The 20,998-nt window shown below is 39.9% G+C and overlaps 1 protein-coding gene across 2 annotated transcripts in view; it reads left to right on the top strand.

Annotated features, from left to right (window-relative positions):
* The window catches only part of PRKACB (protein kinase cAMP-activated catalytic subunit beta), a 226,672-nt gene that overhangs the window by 61,451 nt on the left and 144,223 nt on the right, over positions 1 to 20,998 (top strand). Inside the window, exon 1 of one of the 2 annotated variants that reach the window (XM_070076962.2) lies at positions 1,365 to 1,691. The exons of the other annotated variant lie outside the window; for it this stretch is intronic. Within the exon in view, the coding sequence (XP_069933063.1) occupies positions 1,646 to 1,691 (46 nt within the window). The 5' untranslated portion in view covers positions 1,365 to 1,645. Of the gene's footprint in view, positions 1 to 1,364; positions 1,692 to 20,998 lie in introns of those variants that run through there. 2 annotated transcript variants of the gene reach the window in all.

Genomic DNA, 20,998 nt, shown 5'->3' with positions numbered 1-20,998 from the left:
TATTGGAAATGCAATTTACTACAGCATACACATTTGACTGATAGCATGATGGACAGACTCTCAGACTTTAGAACCCAAATGCCTAGGCTCCAACCTTGCTCCTGCCAGGTAACAGCTGGATACCACTGGGTGCGTTAGTTAACTTCTCCATGTTGTCTGTTAATAAGTACCAGGCTGTATGGCATTGCGTTCTAAGGATCAAATGAGCTACTGCTTGTATTTGGAATACATTATGCATGATGTAAATATGTGATATTTTTACAAAACTAACAATAAGAAGAGTTTACTGAGAAACTCCTACAGTTACCATTCTGTTTTTTTGTGAGTATTGAAGCTTTTTCCTTCTTCTTTTTTTTTTTTTTAATCCTGAGAAATTTCCTCAGCTTATTTTCAAGCCAACAGGTATTCATTAAACAACTGCAGTGCCTGTGGACACAAAATACATTCATGTATTATCTGCCCCTCCGAGAGGACTCATTCTACTTTAAATTCGGAATAAATGTTCACAAAACAAAGTCCAAAGGAACATGCAAGAAGAAAATACTAGATGGCCGCATAAAACGACCTGATAAGTAAACTTAATAGCAACCCAAGTAACCTAATTTCTGTATTAAAACAAATGCACTAACAATGGCGAATGTATTTTATTTTGAGATCTACAAAGTTGCTAAGTACAATGCTCCACATCCACCGAAATTCTGCAGAAACAGTAACGTTTTCTTCATCTTCCTCTGGGACGTCTGACAAAACCTGCGAGTGAACAACCTCACTGCAAACATCCCAGGGCTAGGGTACCAGAGCCCAGGAACCGGAAGGACAACAATGTAGGCTCCGCGAGTACCTGCATCTGCCAGGGAAACACAGGCTTGACCCAGGACCCTAGCAGGGACCGGGCTTATACCGCGGCCCAGAGGTTTCCCTTCGCGTGCCGTCTCCAGCCCGACGGTGCGGTTCCTCTCCGGCCCGGGCGGGGAGAAGGCAGCCTTCGAGCTAGGAGCCGCCGCGTTGCACAAGGAAAGCAACCCCGGCCATCTCAGGACGTCGGGGGCCCAGGCGGGGAGCGCTAGGCAGGAGAGGATTCTCCGTTCTTCACAACTAACGGTTCTCACGCCGCCTCCCGCTACCTCGAGGACGGGCGCCCGAGTGCCAGACGGGGGACACAGCAGCGAGGAACCTCCCCCGGCCGCCTCTGCGCCCCATCTCAGTCCACGGCCCCCCAGCTAAGCAGAGCGGGGACCCACCGCGGGCCCCCCGGGCCCGGGCCCGCACGTCACTTCCGGCGCGCGCGCCCGCCCGCGGAGATATACCCGGGCTAGGGCCGAGCCCGGGGCGCGCGGCTGTCCGGGGGCGCGCAGGGAGGGCGGGCTGGGGGAAGGGGGAGTGTCTGCCCGCCGCCGCTGCCGCCGCCGCCGCCGCTACCCCACCGCTGCCGCCGCCGCCGCCGCCGCCGCCGCCGCCGCCGCTGTGGAGTTGGCTGAATCCCTTTCCTCAGACCCGGCCCGGTCTTCCCGCCCGGATCGCGGGCACCGGGGCGCAACCCTTGCTCTGGCGGGTGCAGAAGCGGGAGTTGGCTTAGACTGTGGAACGGCGGAGTCGGCCCCAGCCCCCTTCCTCTCCCTGACCCCTTCTTGCCATCGCCCCAGTCATGGGGAACGCGGCGACCGCCAAGAAAGGCAGCGAGGTGGAGAGCGGTGAGTCGAGGGCTGGGTCTGGGGACGCGCTGGGAGAGCCGGGGCGGGACCCGGAGCGCCCCTCTCATCACAGCCCCCGAGGCCGCGGGCATGGCCCAGGCCTAGCGGCGGCCGCTGGGAACCAGTCCTGGGGCCCCGGGGACCAGCTGCCTGCCTCCCCCACGCCCTCCGCCAGCTCCGGGGTGAACGCTGAGCGTGAAGGGCCGGATGGGGCGAGCCAAGGGAAAGCGGTCCCGCGATGCCCTTTCTCTTCAGAGCGAGCGGGACCGCACACATCCTGGGACACTTCCCCAAAGGTGGTCCAGGAGAAGTCCCGTGTGCCATCCCACCCGAGCCCCTCGCTGGGCGCCACAGGTAGTGCTGTGGGTAGACTTCGCGCTCTCCACTCCATCACTTGGGTCCAACCCAGCCTCTCGCAAGGTGAGGGGCTGCGAGGCTGGCTCTCCGCAAGGAAGTTAATCCCGAGTCTTAGCGATCCTTCATCTCTTCTGATTAGGAATGGAAAACGTAGTACGACCAAACGGCAATTTGACCCGTTAGAGGAAAAATCGAAGCAGGTGTGCTTTATCTCTAGACACCCCCCTCCCCGAATCTACTGCACTGCTTGTAAAACTTAAAGGTCATGCGGAGTTGAAGTGCTTCTAGAACACTGGTGATTTCTTCTGAGAGCTGAAAGTGCGTGCGGGCATTCAACACTTTACACCAAACAGCAAAAATCCATACCCACTGAATTGCCCTGTGGCTGTGGCCGTGGCTGTGTGGTTTTCTGTGTGTTTGCATTGTTGTTGTTGTTGTGAAAGAAAATTGGTTTGCCTAGGCAAGGTTCATGTTAGATTTTATAATTCGGAATGACCAAATAACACCATTTGATATTTATTATATCATTAGGAGTAAATGACATCTCAGCTCTGGAACTGAACCTGGTAATTTATTAAAGTTCATGTACATAGTATCTTTTAATGTTTCTATGTTTGTAACATAAGAGTTAGGCTACTTTTGTAATTAAGGTGAAGCGAATAGCTTTTTTTTTTTTTTTTCTGTATTGAAGCAGAATTGATAGAGAAGGATTTAATCATTCATTTTGTTTAATGTGAATGAAATCAACTGATTATATGGCTTGTGTCTCATCAATAAGGTTTTGGTGTTAATTTTCAGGAGCTCCAGAAAAGTTTGATGAACTCTCATACAAACTTTATGAGCATACTTTAGTTAGTGTGATCTGGAGATTTTTTGAAGTAAGCGTGGAAGTAGACCTTGGGTTATCTTTTTTAAATTGCACAAAATTGGTAACCAGCTGTACAAAAATGTAACGAATTCAGAAAATATGAAGAATTATTTGTACCTGACAGGTTGATGTTTTCCCTGTTCATTTAAAGCTCTGCTGACTGAAAGATAAAATCTGTGCTAATTAAATTACAAAACCATGTGTGAAGATTGAATCACATCAGTGATTTTCTTTAGTGAGTGGTATCTTGTACAGTGTTCATATTTCTAATGATGGTAGTAGACTCTTCTGTCATCTATATATTTCTGTTAATAAGTTACCAAATCAGTTCTTATCCAGATAGTGTTAATTTGAAACTCACAGCTGTGACAAACAATTGGAATATCTGCAGAAAACAGAATAGAAACTTTAAATGCATATCTAAACATATTTAAATGATTCCTATGAGTAACTTTTTGTCTAAAATCTTAAGTGTTGATGACAGCCTAGTTCTTAAGCTTTTTATGTTGTTTATTTATGGTAACTGAAGGTCATCATAATAGTTTGAAAAAATGTTGTGCAGAGACTAAAGAAAAGAACAGATACTACTCATAGGGAAAACTATTTGAAAAATCACAAGTTGATCAGTGTTTGCAGTTTCATTTGGAACAATGTTATTAGGTATATGTTGCTATTCTAATGTAGTGAAAAAAGAAATTGTATTGATATGTTGTAAACCTTAAGGAAAGAACAACTCTTAGCATTATGTGCCTAACTGTTCTCTATATTTTTTAAGAGAACTATTCTTGAACATTTATGTTTCCAAACTTGAATGTAGTTATTTAAACTTCAGGTGACACATAAAGTTTTAGAATTGTAAGTGATCTTAGAAATTAGCTTATGTAGTCATTCCATTCCAAAGCCAAACAACCTGACTTCTGAAAATGCAGGAGTTGAGATCCTGCTATTAATAATATCAGAGTAAGGGATAAATCTTATGGCCCGACACCATTCTGTATCACTAGATAATCAATTAATACATTTGCCAAGTGTTAAAATGAAAACTCAAAAGTTTTACTGTCTAGTCTGAGAGAGAAGATGCGAATATAAACGTTAACTGAAAGGCAAAATATAAGTGCTAATGTTGTGAAAAAGCAAAGTTAGAATTCTAAAAATTGCCAATAGGAAAATGTTTGATTTGAAAATACCAAGTTGATTAAAAGTTTATGGTTAGGACTAATCTCTCACAGGTAGGTGAATTTAGAGCTTATCTCTAAAAGTACCCCAGAAGAATAAAGTTGAGCATACAGATGATTGAGAGAGTTGGTTAACTTTGATTATGTGGTACCTATATTGAATAAACTAGGGATATTCCAGTCTCATCTCCACAAATTCTGGACATAACATTAATTTGGGTACCTGCTGTACTATAATGAACTAGGAAATTGTATTGATGTGGCTTAAAACTTAATGAAATAATAACTTAACATTATGTACCTGATTCTAGACCAAAAACCAAGAAGTAGCCTCCTTTGCATACCTATGTTTTTAAAAATATTATTCTTTGGAGCAGGCAGTGAGCATAGTGGCTAAGGAGCTGATTGGGATACCTGCATTCCATATCAGAGAGCCTGGGTTTGAGTTGTTGGATCTGTAACACCCATATGAGAGACCTAGATTAAGTTACTGGTTCCTGGCTTTGATAAGGCCTTGCCCTTGGAGGTGTGAGCAACTGCAGAGTGAATCAGTAGATGGGAGTTCTGCCTGTCTCTCAAATAAATACAGATAAATAAATAAAAATTATTCTTCAAACTAAGTTGATGTGTAGTTAATTAAATATCAGCTGGCCAGCGCTGTGGCTCACTTGGCTAATCCTCCGCCTGCGGTGCCAGCAACCTGGGTTCTAGTCCTGGTTGGGGCGCAGGGTACTGGTCCTGGTTGCTACTCTTCCAGTCCAGCTCTCTGCTGTGGCCCAGGAGGGCAGTGGAGGATGGTCCAAGTGTTTGGGCCCTGCACCTGCATGGGAGACTGGTAGGAAGCACCCAGCTCCAGGCTTCGGATCAGTGCAGCACTGGCCGTGGCGGCCATTAAGGGAGTGAATCAACAGAAGGAAGACCTTTCTCTTTGTCTCTCTCTCACTGTCTATAATTCTCTGTCTCTCTCTCTCTCTCTCTAACTGCCTGTCAAAAAAAAATATATCAGCTAATACACAGAAGCATAAAGTTTTTTTTTTTAAACTTTGATTTAACAAATATAAATTTCCAAAGTACAGCTTTTGGATTACAGTGGCTTCCCCCCCACCCCATAACCTCCCTCCTACCTGCAACCCTCCCATCTCCTGCTCCCTCTCCCATCCCATTCACATCAAGATTCATTTTCAATTATCTTTATATGCAGAAGATCAATTTAGTATATACTAAGTAAAGATTTAACAGTTTGCACCCACACAGAAACACAAAGTGTAAAGTACTGTTTGAGTACTAGTTATACTGTTAATTCACATAGTACAACACATTAAGGACAGAGATCCTACATGGGGACTAAGTGCACAGTGACTCCTGTTGTTGATTTAACAATTGACACTCTTGTTTATGGCGTCAGTAATCACAATATACAAGTGAGACTACAATTCTCTATGAAGTTTTAAACTCATCATTCCATATTGTTTTACTTACGCAGCTTCCTACTTTTTACTCTACCCACAGTCACCAACACAAAAAATACATCCCACTTTTTTAAAAAAAGATTTATTTATTTACTTGAAAGTTAGAGCTACACAGAGAGCGAAGGAGAGGCAGAGAGAGTGAGAGATAAAGAGAGAGAGAGAGAGAGAGAGGTTTTTCATCTGCTGGTTCACTCCCCAGTTGGCTGCAACTGCTGGAGCTGTGCCAATCCAAAGCCAGGAACCAGGAGATTCTTCTGGGTCTTCCACACAGGTGCAGGGGCTCAAGGACTTGGCCATCTTCTACTGCTTTCCCAGGCTATCGCAGAGGGCTGGATTGGAAGTGGAGCAGTTGGGACTCAAACCCGCACCCATATGGGATTCTGGCACTGTAGGCACCAGCTTTTACTCCTAACACCATGGCACCAGCCTCAACATGCCACTTCTTTTAACCTGGGAAGGGTTTTTATTTGTCAATTACTTTTTAAAAAATATTGCACCTACAGATTGCCAATGGGACCTTGTATTATTTACTCTTGATAAAGATGTTGAGAGTTATTATAGATTTTGATACAGATTCTCTCATGACTACAAGTGGTAAAGACCCCTTAGCTTAGTGTTCACTTAATGATCTTTGAATGTTTTGCAGAGAATCTCTGTTTGAATAACTTGAAGGTGAATAGAAATCAAAGAAAGCCATAAATAGATTAGGTTCAACAAAATACAAGTTTCTGAACAGATAACATATTTTAACAGCGGCACTGGCCTAGAGCATTTTCTAAGCACCAAAGGCAGCTTAGAAAAGTAAGCCATGACTGAGTGGCAGAAGCAGCACTTGAGCTAATCCTAGGTAAGCCAGGATAGTTATTAAGGTCTTGTCAGTTAAAAGTTAACCATCATGAATTTTGAGATTCCATTAAGTTGATACAATTACTATAATGTATGAAATTGTCAGTATATCTAAGTGATAATAAGTGTTAGCACACATATGTAACCAAATTTCCTCAGATGAATAAATCTTAAGTTTTTAATTAAAAAATTAGGTTAAATAGAAAGTGCAGAATTTATAGGAGGCAAATATATGTAGGTCGGCCAGCGCTGCGGATCACTAGGCTAATCCTCCGCCTGCCGCGCTGGTACACTGGGTTTTAGTCCTGGTTGGGGTGCCAGATTCTGTCCCGGTTGCTCCTCTTCCAGTCCAGCTCTCTGCTGTGGCCTGGGAAGGCAGTGGAGGATGGCCCAAGTGCTTGGGCCCTGCACCCGCATGGGAGACCAGGAGGAAGCACCTGGCTCCTGGCTTCAGATTGGCGTAGCACTAGCCATAGTGGCCATTTGGGGAGTGAACCCATGGAAGGAAGACCTTTCTCTCTGTCTCTCTCTCTCTCTCACTGTCTAACTCTGCCTGTCAAAAAAAAAAAAAAAAATATACACACACACACACATATATATATATGTAGGTCAATACCGTATTATTTTGAGCAGTCTTTCTTTAAAAAAATATTCCATCAAGTGTATTCTGCCTAGCTATTTTCCTTGTTGTTTCATTCATTCAGTACTTATAATTGAGCTCCCAATATATGACAGATTCTATGGAAGGCTATAGAAATAAAGATTAAATAGGATGTAGTAACTTCACCAGGGTGCCTATTATTACAGAATAGAGACAGATATATCGACAGTAAACGAGAGGAACCCTGATACGAATGCTTTCATGAAAGTTCCATAGGGTAACCTAGGGAAAAATGATGATTTCTACTGGGATGGGGAAAGGTTCGAGAAGCGCTTCACAGAGAAGTGAACCCTGAGTTGAGAAGTAAAAATGGAAACTGTTCACTAAATGGACTACAAGAGGAAGGGTGTTCTGAGTAGAGGGAGCACAGAGTAGGCAGATTCAGAGGAGTGAAGCACCGTAGCTATTCAAGATAAAGAGGTAAATTTCCATTGTTACTAATTGATAAGAGTATGAGGTTCGTGGTAGGGAGGGAAGAGAATATATAATGATGAGACTGAAGAATTGACAAAGATCACATAATGGACAGAGTTAGTGTGCACACTTAGGAGCTATTATACTTTGAAATAGGGAAAGATATTATAAAATTTGGGATTTAAAGAGATTATTCTTATGGCCATGTGAAGATGCATCACTGTGGAGCAAATGGAGCAAGAAAACTTGTATAGTCCATTTGTCTGAAGAATTCTGAGAACCAAGGTGATAGAGAGACATGGATAGGGCCCAGAATCTGCATTGGGAGAAATTTGGAAACCAAAGAAGAACAGACTGTATTTTACTAATTGCCCATAGGGATTAAGGGAGAGGAAAAATTGGGGGTGACACTGAAGTTAACTTTCGTGTCTTATGGATAGGTTGTGATGCTAATAATGGAGTCAGGAAATGAACACAGGGCAGGAGTAGATTTGGAAGTAGTAAGGTCAGGGAAATACTGAAGTCAGGATGCCCATGACATTTCTGAAAAATGATTGGATGTTGTGAATATGGACTGCTTTTCATCCTCCCAGCCATGGGTGGCTGGGATATGACTTTGGATAATTAAGGGGCTTTTCCTACATTCCATATTCATTTTATTTCTTTTTTAAGACCAGCTGTTTAGAAACTGTGTTATCTGAAATAATTTCTATAAATTAAGAACTGTAAGTACTAAAATTTTAGCATTTTTGTTTTGAAAAGTGTAAAAGCCAAAGTACAGATTAGAGCAATGTAACTTTTAAAGCAGCAGAGTAATTTAAAGTCATATGAAATACTAGTTTCATAGTTTATATATCTGGTAAGCTATTGAACTTTAATCATTTGTAATAGTGAAAATAACATGTAAAATATAGCAACAACATAGCTTATATTCAAAGTAAATATCAATTTTCTTCCCCTAGAGTTTTCTGAAGTCTCCAAGCTGTGGTATAAAATTGAGAAGGGTGGATTCAATGGTAGTGCTATGATCTCTTCCAGCTTCATAACCTAATGGTTTTATTATAATTATTAAAAAAAAAAAAAGACTTTCTTGTAAATTATACATTATAGAAAGCTTTCACAAATTGTATGGGTTAGAGAAATGGTAAGTGAAACTATATATGCAAATGAAAATAAGGTAATATATTTAGAGAACAATTTAAATCTTCACTTAAAGAATGATAGTCTCTGAGTTATGACCCAAGAAACAAATTTATGAATCACTGTACTGATGTTTTAAAATATTTTCATATTGTATTACAAGAAAAGAGTCATCTAAATGTTGCCCATCTGGGGAGAGTATTGGAAATAAAACATAGCATTCTACTTTCATGTAAAACCCTCCATATATACTATATGTAGTTGTGATGTTTGGTATATGGCAGAACCAGAAAGTTTATATTAGAGGTGGCTTATAGGAGTAAGAAAAAGGAAGGCCTATTGTATGAATATGAATTTTAAAAAATTAGAGCTCTTTAATCTAGATAAATTAGGGCTATATGATTAAAGTATTTAAAATAAAGTAGTATACACACAGAAAATCTTTTTTTAAACTTTTATTTAATGAATATAAATTTCCAAAGTACAGCTTATGGATTACAATGGCTTCCCCCCACATAACTTCCCTCCCACCTGCAACCATCCCCTTTCCCACTCCCTCTCCCCTTCCATTCACATCAAGATTCATTTTCGATTCTCTTTATATGCAGAAGATCAGTTTAGCATACATTAAGTAAAGATTTCAACAGTTTGCTCCCACACAGAAACATAAAGTGAAAAATACTGTTTGAGTACTAGTTATAGCATTAAATCTCAATGTACAGCATACTAAGGACAGAGATCCTACATGAGGAGTAAGTGCACAGTGACTCCTGTTGTTGACTTAACAAATTGACACTCTTGTTTATGGCCTCAGTAATCACCCTAGGCTCTTGTCATGAACTGCCAAGGCTATGGAAGCCCCCTGAGTTCACTGACTCTGATAATTTTTAGAGAAGGCCATGGTCAAAGTGGAAGTTCTCTCCTCCCTTCAGAGAAAGGTACCTCCTTCTTTGATGACCCGTTCTTTCTACTGGGATCTCACTCGCGGAGATCTTTCATTTAGGTTTTTTTTTTTTTTTTTTCCCCAGAGTGTCTTGGCTTTCCATGCCTGAAATACTCTCATGGGCTTTTCAGCCAGATCCGCCTGCCTTAAGGGCTGATTCTGAGGCCAGAGTGCTGTTTAGGACATCTGCCATTCTATGAGTCTGCTGTGTATCTCACTTCCCATGTTGGATCATTCTCTCCCTTTTTTATTCTATCAGCTAGTATTTGCAGACACTATTCTTGTATAAGTGATCCCTTTGGTTCTTAGTCCTATCATTATGATCAATTGTGAACAGAAATTGATCACTGGGACTAGTGAGATGGCATTGGTACATGCCACCTTGATGGGATTGAATTGGAATCCCCTGATATGTTTCTAACTCTACCATTTGAGGTAAGTCAGCTTGAGCATGTCCCGAATTGCACATCTCTTCCCTCTCTTATTCCCACTCTTATATTTAACAGGGATCACTTTTCAGTTAAGTTTCAGCACTTAAGAAGAATTGTGTATTGATTACAGTATTCAACCAAAAGTATTAAGTAGAACAAACAAAAAAAATACTAAGAGGGATAACATATTAAGTTGCTCATCAACAGTCAGGGTGAGGGCTGATCAAGTCACCGTTTCTCATAGTGTTCATTTCACTTTAACAGGTTTCCTTTTTGGTGCTCAGTTAGTTGTCACCTATCAAGGAGAACAAGTGGTATTTGTCCCTTTGGGATTGGCTTATTTCACTCAGCATAATGTTTTCCAAATTCCTAACAGAGATCACTTTTCAGTTAAAATTTAAACACCTAAGAATAATTGTGTGTTAATTACAGAGTTCAACCAATGGTACTAGAACAAAAAAAATACTAAAATGGATAAAGTATTACACCTAAATTTCAAACAGTAGAACCCCTAGACTATTCTTCAAGACCAATACAAGCCAGTTGTGCAACATTGATGGAACTACAGGTCAATATGTTAGTGAAATAACCTGGCATAGAAAGACAGATACCATGTGATGATACTCATCTATAGAATCTAAAAGAATTGACTCACAGAAGTGGAGTGTACAGTAGTGGTTGCTAGGGAGAGTAGCAGGAAGGGAGGTATAGGGAGAGGTTGATTAATGGGTATTAAGTTATAGTTGGAAGAAATATGTTCATTGTTCTTCTCAGGTGACTGTACATAATGATGATGTACTGTATATTTTTCAAAAAAAGCCAGAAGAAAAGATTTTTATTGTTTTTATAATAAAGAAATAACTATTTGAGGAAACATGTTTACCCTGATTTTAACATCACACAATGTATATATGTATCAAAATATCTCATGGTACCCTATAAATATGTACAATTTTTATATATCAGTTAAAATTTTTTTAAACAGCAAGTACAGAAAATAAAAGGAAGTAGAGTAAACCTTGGTATCAACTGGGCTTAAAGAATAAATGTATTTAACTGATTAGTTGTCATTTATGTTTAAAATTGAAAACATTTATTTTTATAAATTCAGCTAGTGTATCTAAAAATTGGAAAAGCTACAGGTTGGTATTGTGGTGTAGCAGATAAACTACTGCCAGTGACGCTGGATTCTCATATGGGCACTGGTTTTTGTCCCAGCTGTTCCACTTCCAATTTAGCTCCCTGCTAATGTCCTGGGAAAAGCAGCAGAAGATGGCTCAAGTGTTTGAGCTCCTGACATTCATGTTGTAGACCCAGATGAAGCTTCTGGCTCCTGGCTTCAGCCTGGCCTAGTGCTTGCTGCTGTGGCCATCTCGGGGAATGAACCAGTAGATGGAAAATCAATCTCTTTCTCCATCTCTCTGTAACTCTTACTTTCAAAATAAATAAATAAATCTTTAAAAACATTTGGAAAAGTTTTATTTTTCTTTTCACAGTTTTTCTAAGTATTATAACCTGCTGTCCACTATACCTTCTGAAAGAATCATCAATATTCATAAGCGTGTCTTTTTTGTTGCTAATATTGAAATTTACTACTATTAAATAAATAATAAATTATTTCTCCTGATCTGGAGGTATAGTTTAACTTTTAATGCATTTTTATATTTCAACTTGCTAAAAAGCAAGCATTTATTTATTGATTTTTATTCTTTAACTAAGGGGATGAGGAATAAAGAGTTCCTTTCATGTAGCTTTCAGTCTATTAAAAGATTTAACATAGCTAAAACCATAATTATGAGAATGTTGTAGGAAGTAGAGTATAGGATATTTTCTTTGACAATAATTTGGTTTTTCATTTTGCTATTATAATGAAAAATCTGAATCATTATTGCTCTGTATCTATGCAAGTGATTTTCTGAATCAAACTTGGGATTTTTTTTTTTATTTTTTTTATTTTTTGACAGGCAGAGTGGACAGTGAGAGAGAGAGACAGAGAGAAAGGTCTTCCTTTGCCATTGGTTCACCCTCCAATGGCCGGCGCGGCCAGCGCACTGCGGCCGGCGCACCGCGCTGATCCAATGGCAGGAGCCAGGTACTTATCCTGGTCTCCCATGGGGTGCAGGGCCCAAGGACTTGGGCCATCCTCCGCTGCCTTCCCGGGCCACAGCAGAGAGCTGGCCTGGAAGAGGGGCAACCGGGACAGAATCCGGCGCCCCGACTGGGACTAGAACCCGGTGTGCCGGCGCCACAAGGCGGAGGATTAGCCTAGTGAGCCGCGGCGCCGGCCGGGATTTTTTTTAAGATTTGTTTTATTTATTTGATGGGCAGAGTTAGAGGGAGAGAAAGAGATTGATCTTCCAACTGCTGATTAACTCCTCAAATGGCCATAATGTCCAGGGCTTTTCCCAGGCCTTCCACTGCTTTTCCCAGGCCGTTAACAGGGAGCTGGATTGGAAGTAGAGCAGCCAGAATTCAAACTGGCATCTAGATGGGATGCTGGCATTGCAGGCAGTGACTTAACCTAACCTGGTGTGCTACAACACCAGTGCCTGGGATTCTTTTTTTTTTTTTTTGTAAAGATGCATTTACTTATTTGAAAAGCAGAGTTAGAGGCGGAGGCAGAGAGAGAGGGAGGGGTCTTCCATTCTGCTGGTTCATGCCCCAGATGGCCACAATGGCCAGAGCTGTGCCAATCCAAAGCCAGGAGCTTCTGGTCCGAAGTCTCACAATTGGGTGCAGGGGCCCAAGGACTTGGGCCATCTTCTGCTGCTTTCCCTGGCCACATCAGAGATCTGGATCTGAAGTGGAGCAGCTGGGACTTGAACCGGCACCCATATGGGATGCCGGCACTGCAGGCTGCAGCTTTACCCACTATGCCACAGTACCAGCCCCCCCGGGATTCTTTTAAAGACAGAAATGCACTAATGCACTAAGTGAATTGATGCACCAGCATAATAGAAATTAGTTCTGCCTTACAAAGATGCCATATCTTTTATCTGGCTTGGGATAATGAGTTATAAAGCCATAATTTATTGTATTCACTATTGCCTACTGTTTGTATGTTAACTTTTTGGTGACTTCTGAAACTTTCGTACTCTTGTGAGGCAACTGTTGAATTTAAACCTCAAATCTGTAGCAAACCTCTCTTCTCTATCAGGTCTTTGTCCTCAAAAAGTTAGAGACTGCCTTGAGGTCTGATTAGTTTAGGGTCCAAGTTAATAGAGTGAATATTCAATTTTTATACTACATTTTTAAAGTAGATTATCAACAACATCAGTAGGCTATTATATGTAAGCCACAAATTTGAGAGAACATTTTCATACAGATGTTACTTAACTTCTTTTATAGGGACCAGTTATGCTGATAGTGTTGGCTACTCCGATCCCAGCTCACTTCCTTGTTGAGTAGGAGCTATGGAAGATTAAACTGGAGAAGGATGAATTGTACTTTTGAGTGTAATCTTGAGCTCACTAAATAAGCCATAGGTCAACTCATAGAATGACAGAGGGATAAGACATTCATTTAATCTAATTCACTTAATTAATCAATTTAATTTAATTTGTTCATTCAATCCTTCAGTCTTTTTTTTTTTTTTTTTAAGATTTATTTATCTGAAAGGCAGAGCTACAGAGGGACAAAGGTGGAGGCAGAGGCAGAGAGAGAGAAAGGTCTTCCATCCACTGGTTCATTCCCCTAATGGCCGCAACAATTGAAGCTGTGCCTATCTGAAGCCAGGAGCCAGGAGCCTCTTCTGGGTCTCCCACATAGGTGCAGGGGCGTAAGGAGTTGGGCCATCTTCTACTGCTTTCCCAGGCCATAACAGAGAGCTAGATTGGAAGTGGAGCAGCCAGGACTTGAACTGTTGCCCCTATGGGATGCTGGCACTGCAGGCGGTGACTTTACCCACTATGCCACAACTCCAGCCCCTTCAGTCATTCTTAATGTGTACTTACTGAGTGCCTGCATGGTACCAGACACTATGCAAGTCCATAGATACAAAAAATTATATGACTTGGCCGTTGTACTTAAGTTGAGAGATAGATTTTATGATATTTATAATGATGTGCTGATTCCCGAAATTGATAGTAGAGTGAAAATGCAATGTAGGAGTTTATATAGGAATAAGTTTGGAATTTCTGAGGTTATCTTGGGAAATAGACTGAAACTGATGGAGTAGAAACCTGTTTTGAGTTCATTTTGGAGATTTTTACACCTATAATTGTAACACATTGTATCACTTTCTTAGCTGCTTCCCCTACTCTACAGTGTGATCTATGGTGGTAGAGAGAACATCTATTTTGTTTAGTGTTTTAAGCCCTAGAATTAGCAGTTCTTGGGCTGTGTCATGTTGGAAGCTAAGAGTATAGATAGTTAAATGTATCAAAAACTCAAGCCTCTGTTAGAAGCATAATCATCTCCCACCATCCCCAGTTGGCAGGAACTTTCTCTGTAATATACTAACTATTTTGAGATAATATCTGATTTGTTTGTATGAGGATGCCTCTTTATCTCTTTTTAGAATAGTAGTTTATATACCAAACATATCACTTTTAACTGCTAGGGAGATATCGGTCTCAGGAAGATAAGATATTGGATTAGGAAAAACTGTGTGCTTCCAACCTTTTGAAAAATCTATCATTTGAGAGGCAAGCTTTTTGTCTTGTGGTTAATTTATTACTTAGGATACCCACATCTCATATTGGAGTGTTTGGGTTCAAGTCCCAGCTCTGTTCCTGTTGCAGCTTCTTGGTGATGTGTACCCATGAGAGACAGCAGAGATGGCTCAAGTAATTGGGTCCCTACTACCCATGTGGGAGACTTTGATTGAGTTCCTGGCTCCCAGCTTTGGCTTGGCTCAACTTTGGCTCTTGCAGGTATTTGGGAAATGAACCAGTGGAAGTGAACTCTCTCTCTTTGGCTCTGCCTCTCAAACAACAACAACAACAACAACTTTGATTTGAGACATATAGTTCAACTGTACCACTATGTGTCTCATCCTTGTTGCTATCATTTACCAAGCCCTTACTTTTCATTCATCAAAAACTTTGCAACACCTCCCTCAAAATCTTTATCTATGCTCTAAGCCCTGCATTATTTGTGAGTGGCTTTAAATTCTTTGTGGATGATCCAGTCATCATTGTTACATCTCAGTTTCTTGACCATTTTCTCTCCCATCCTTTTCTCTTTACTTCATTTCATCTAGTCTCACCAAGAATCTTATGTTATTCATTAACTGATCAAGAATCACAAAGTCTAGGAATACCATTATTCTTGATCATAATATCCTCTCATTTTGTTTACTTTAAAAATATTCCTGCTGACATGCTCAAGCTGCCTTGCCTCAAACGGTAGAGTTAGAAACATATCAGGGGATTCCAATTCAATCCCATCAAGGTGGCATGTACCAATGCCATCTCACTAGTCCCAGTGATCAATTTCTGTTCACAATTGATCATAATGATAGGACTAAGAACCAAAGGGAGCATTTATACAAGACTAGTGTCTGCAAATACTAGCTGATAGAATAAAAAAGGGAGAGAATGATCCAACATGGGAAGTGAAATACACAGCAGACTCATAGAATGGCAGATGTCCTAAACAGCACTCTGGCCTCAGAATCAGCCCTTAAGGCAGGCGGATCTGGCTGAAAAGCCCATGAGAGTATTTCAGGCATGGAAAGCCAAGACACTCTGGGGAAAAAAAAAAAAAAACCTAAATGAAAGATCTCCGCGAGTGAGATCCCAGTGGAAAGAACGGGTCATCAAAGAAGGAGGTACCTTTCTCTGAAGGGAGGAGAGAACTTCCACTTTGACCATGGCCTTCTCTAAAAATTATCAGAGTCAGTGAACTCAGGGGGCTTCCATAGCCTTGGCAGTTCATGACAAGAGCCTAGGGTGATTACTGAGGCCATAAACAAGAGTGTCAATTTGTTAAGTCAACAACAGGAGTCACTGTGCACTTACTCCTCATGTAGGATCTTTGTCCTTAGTGTGCTGTACATTGAGATTTAATGCTATAACTAGTACTCAGACAGTATTTTTCACTTTATGTTTCTGTGTGGGAGCAAACTGTTGAAATCTTTACTTAATGTATGCTAAACTGATCTTCTGTATATAAAGAGAATTGAAAATGAATCTTGATGTGAATGGAAGGGGAGAGGGAGTGGGAAAGGGGAGGGTTGCGGGTGGGAGAAACGTTATGGGGGGGGGAAGCCATTGTAATCCATAAGCTGTGCTTTGGAAATTTATATTCATTAAATAAAAGTTTAAAAAAATATATTCCTGCTATGATCATTTAATATTAGAACTTCTCCGGCCAGTGCCGTGGCTCACTTGGTTAATCTTCCACCTGCGGTGCCAGCATCCCATATGGGTGCCGCTTTTAGTCCAGATTGCTCCTCTTCCATTCTAGCTCTCTGCTGTAGCCCGGGAGGGCAGTGGAGGATGGCCCAAGTGCTTGGGCCCCTGCACCCACATGGGAGACCAGGAAGAGGCACCTGGCTCCTGGTTTCAGATTGGCGTAGTGCCGGCCGTAGCAGCCATTTGGAGAGTAAACCAATGGAAGGAAGGCCTTTCTTCCCTCTGTCTCTCCCTATCTGTCACGGTCTATAACTCTACCTGTCAAAAAAACCAAACAAACAAACAAAAAAACTCATCATCTATTCACCCATCAGTTCTCCTCTTCATTTTTTTTCTTAACCAGTTGAGATTGCATGGTTCCCAAAATCCTTTATATTTTTGTGTTTTTATCATATCCTTCAGACAAAAGTCCAACTCTAATAAATCAGCTGTCCGTATCTGTATTCTCAGTGCTTTCAACCAAGAGCTAAGTACTCCTTGAGAAAGTCACACAGAAGGGCTGTATAAATTCACCACCTTCAACTTCAGATGGACTGTCAACATCACTTATAATTCTACCACATTACTCTGTGCAACTCTGTCTCCCATTTTTCACAATTTCGATTTCATTTTTCTCTCTTTACACCTTTGACTTCTCCATATCTTTCTTATAGTAAATGATCTTACCCATGTTTTACTGGCAAAATAAAAACTTTCAGATGGGAACCCCTTTAACTTCTTTCTATCAAACATTTACACCCATTGTTTTTAACTTTATCTTCTTATTCTGTTATAGTAAAATAATCATATAACACATAATGGCTTAAAGCCATGACAACATTTATTTTTGTTAGGAAAACACAATTTGCGTGGAGCTCCGCAAAGATAGCTTGTCCCTGTTCTGTTTGATATCTAGTTTGGCTCGAAGGCTGGGAATATAAATCACCTATAGACTTTCTCATTCTTGCTGATGCTAGCTGTTAGCAGTTTGAACCTTACTAGGACTGTCTGGAACACCTATTATGTGTGACCTCTTTCATTTGACTTGGGCCTCTTTGTAACATGGTAGGGAGAGAGCTAGGTGGAAGTAATATCCCATTATGACCTAATCTCCAAAGTCAAGCAGTGTCACTTCTGCTGCATTCTGTTCACTAGAAGTAAGTCATTTAGGTGATTTCATATTCAAAGATAGGCGAATTAGATTCTACCCTTGGTACAAGGAATTAAAATAGTTTTTAGACGAGTTTTAAAAACCACCACATTTTGCAGAAAGTCCAATCTCTCTATTGTTATTTTAGAGCCCATTCCTTCCTGCTTTCCCGGAAGTCTTTATGTTATCATGTATTCTTATCTTTTATATCCAATATGTCTTCTTGTTCATTTAAAAACACATATCTCATTTCCTTTAACTTTCAAGTCTGTTATTTGACTCTACTTTCTCTTCTTTCTCCTTTTCATCTCTCATCTACTAAAGGGAACTGGCCTGTGGTTTACAGTATGTGTGGTCATGTCATTTGCCTTCAGTGGCCAGACAGGTAATTTTAATTTGTTTGGGATAAAACATGAGGCCAATGGAAAAAGAGGTGAAAGTATTTTTTTTTCTTTGCATGCAATGTTGGAGTACTTCCTAAAGCTCCTGGGAAAATGGAATTAAAAGTTTCTTTGGGTTCAAAACATTTTGAAATTCATGTATACTCTTTCTGTAATGTGTATTTTCCATGATCTTTTTGAAGATTCATTATATTAGAGCTACCTACAATCAAGATACAGAGACCTTAACCTAAATTTAATACAGTTCAGCTTTTAGACTACAGTTTGCTTGAAAGTTAGTTTTGTTAATATTGGAGTATTTAACATGAAGTTATATAAAATATATGGCAATACAAAAATGTCAGTCTGAATTATAATGTGCCATCCAGTAAATAAATAGGAACCTATCCTCTGAACATCGTTAGATTCTTTGACCTAACAAGCTCTTGATTTTGTTTATGGTAAGAATTAACCCGATTTTACAAGAGACTCTCAAAAAGTTCATAAAAATGTATATTGTAATAAAACTATATATGGATCTCAAAAACTTTTTATTATGACACTAAAACTCATACTCAGTTGTTCCTATGTGTCTGAACATGATCTAGTTTGAGGCTCTCAAGAAGGATAAGATAATCAGTTTTAAAATAATTTATTTTAGAGCAACAATAATTTGTGCTAAAATTGAAGCAAGATCAAATCTCAAATTTATGTAACACTTGAGTGGGAGAATGGTGAAGTCTTTGATGCTTTATGTAAAGTTGATGGGGACAATGCCTCAAAGAAATCAGGAGTTTACAGGTGGAGACCTTGCTTTAAGGAAGGATGAGATAGGGGTTGGTGCTGTGGTGCAGTGGGTTAATCCACAGCCTACAAGGCTGGCACTCATATGGGATGCCGGCTCAATCCTGGCTGCCCTACTTCTGTTGCAGCTCCTTATTGGGATAACAGTGGAGGATGGCCCAAATGCTTGGGCCTCTGCATCCATGTGGGAGACTCGGAAGAAGCTCCTGGCTCATGGCTCCTGCCTCCGTCCTGGCCTAGTCATCATCGCAGCCATTTGGGAAATGAACCAGTGGATGGAAGATCTCTCTGTTTGTCTCTCCTTCTCTCTGTGTGTAACTCTGACTTTCAAAATAAATACATCTTTTTTTTTAAAAATTTTTAAAATGTTATTTAAGTTATACAAGTTTCATGGATTACATATATGCAAATTTAAGAACATAGTGACACTTCCCCCACGCCCTGGTGCCCACACTCCAACCCTTCTTCCTTCTTCCTCTTCCCTCTCACATTCCCACTCTGAATATTTTTAAACTTTTATTTAATAAATATAAATTTTGAAAGTAAATCTTGAAAACAAATGAGAAAAGATGAGATGATGAAGATGAAGGCTATACTGGCAGACTATCCACATCAATTTGTTAGAAAAAAGTAATCTTTATCATACCCTTATTTCAAAGGATTGATAATTAACAGCATAAATAATAAACAATACCTTAGACATCTTAACTGGTTCAGCTTACACAATTCTGAATGAAAAATTAAAGTGTGATAAGCTTTTTGCTTGATAAGAGCCCAAACTGTGGCACTCATATCAGCTGCAATTAAGAACAGATCTTAAATTAGTAGGCTCAAAGAACTAGAGCAAGAGACAAAACTTGGCTTTACTGATCCTGAAGACAAAGCACAATCAAAACAATGGTTACCAAGAAGAGGAAGTGGTCCAATTGAAGCAGAAGTAGACTGACTAGTGAGGGACAAAGATCATGGAAACAGTTTTGGGGATGTTCAAGGCAATTTGCTTATTGACCTTCTGGAGTAGCAAAGAACAGTCATATCTGCTTATTAGGAAGGGTTTAGGGAAAGTTAGTCAAAACTTTGCCAGGCTGTCTCCATTGCAATGTACCTATTCATTCCTCTCATTAATCAAGGGCAATTTGGGGCAAAATCAATGAGAAATCATTAGCCATTCACCATTTGGCTTTTTGTTTCTTAATTATAAAATGTCTATAAAGGGCATCCATTTTTCTCCAGTTATATAATATATAAAAGCATTGACGTAGTTATTTTCCTTGATAAATATTCTTAGGGACAGACTAAGTGGCAGGTATGAGTGCTTACAAGTGTCTTGAACTTGATGGAACTTACATTGAGAAGTAAAGTTTTACTTTTTAATTTTTATCTTTTAATTCTACTGTCCCAGGTGCATTTTGAAGTCCCTTTATATTACTTATACAAGTTTATTGGGGAAAGCAAATATCTTAAGGACTTCTTGTCCTTTGTCTTTTTTGTGTTAAAAGGTATCACTGACCCAACATTCTCCAGTTTCCACCTCCCCCTGCCCCATTGATTTCTCTAATAGTAACAGTGAGGATCCTAGCAGAGGCAGAGTGGGCAAGGAGAAAGCATTTTTGTGTTGGGTCTACTTTTACAATATTTCATGAAATAGAATTATGAGATTATGTTATAATATTTGGAAGTAAAAAGTCAATGGAAATATATGGGAAAAAGCAGTTAAATACTAATGTATAGGTTAATGGATTTGGTAAAGAGAATTTCCTACCAAGTAATGGAATATTTTTTGATACCCCAAAAGACTCCTTCTTGCCTCTCCCAATCATTACTAGACTTAGAAGATGGAATATCACATCATTTTCCTTCGTGTCTGGCTTCTTTCACTCAATGTATTTGTGAGATTGATCCATTTTTTGTGATAGTAGTAGTTCATTAATTTGCACAGATATATATCATTGTGTAAGATTAACAAAATGCATTTTTTATCTTGATATAAATTTGGATTGTTTCTACTTTGGACCTCTTAAATATAATGTTATTCCTCTAAGGAATAATGCTCATATATGATTTTTGGTGAGTATATTTATGTTTTGATGAGTATATGCTGAATTTGTTTATGTATACATATGCATACATATGTATTTGCATGTATTTGTATGTGTGAGAGAGAGAGTAAGACCGAAACAGATTGAGTTTGAGATTGAATAAATTGCTGGATTTCTGGGTCATAGAGTATGTGGCTTTGCTAAATACTGCCCAATATATTTTCAGAGAGATTGAACCTATTTCCAACCAGCAGTGCTTCAGGGTGTTTGTTGCTCTATATCCTTTCCTAAC

This window comes from Oryctolagus cuniculus, chromosome 7 (genome assembly GCF_051225735.1).
Source record: "Oryctolagus cuniculus isolate XC-2025 breed Fujian yellow rabbit chromosome 7, ASM5122573v1, whole genome shotgun sequence".
In the NCBI taxonomy this organism is placed as follows: domain Eukaryota; kingdom Metazoa; phylum Chordata; class Mammalia; order Lagomorpha; family Leporidae; genus Oryctolagus; species Oryctolagus cuniculus.
This window is presented reverse-complemented; position numbering and strand designations above follow the sequence as displayed.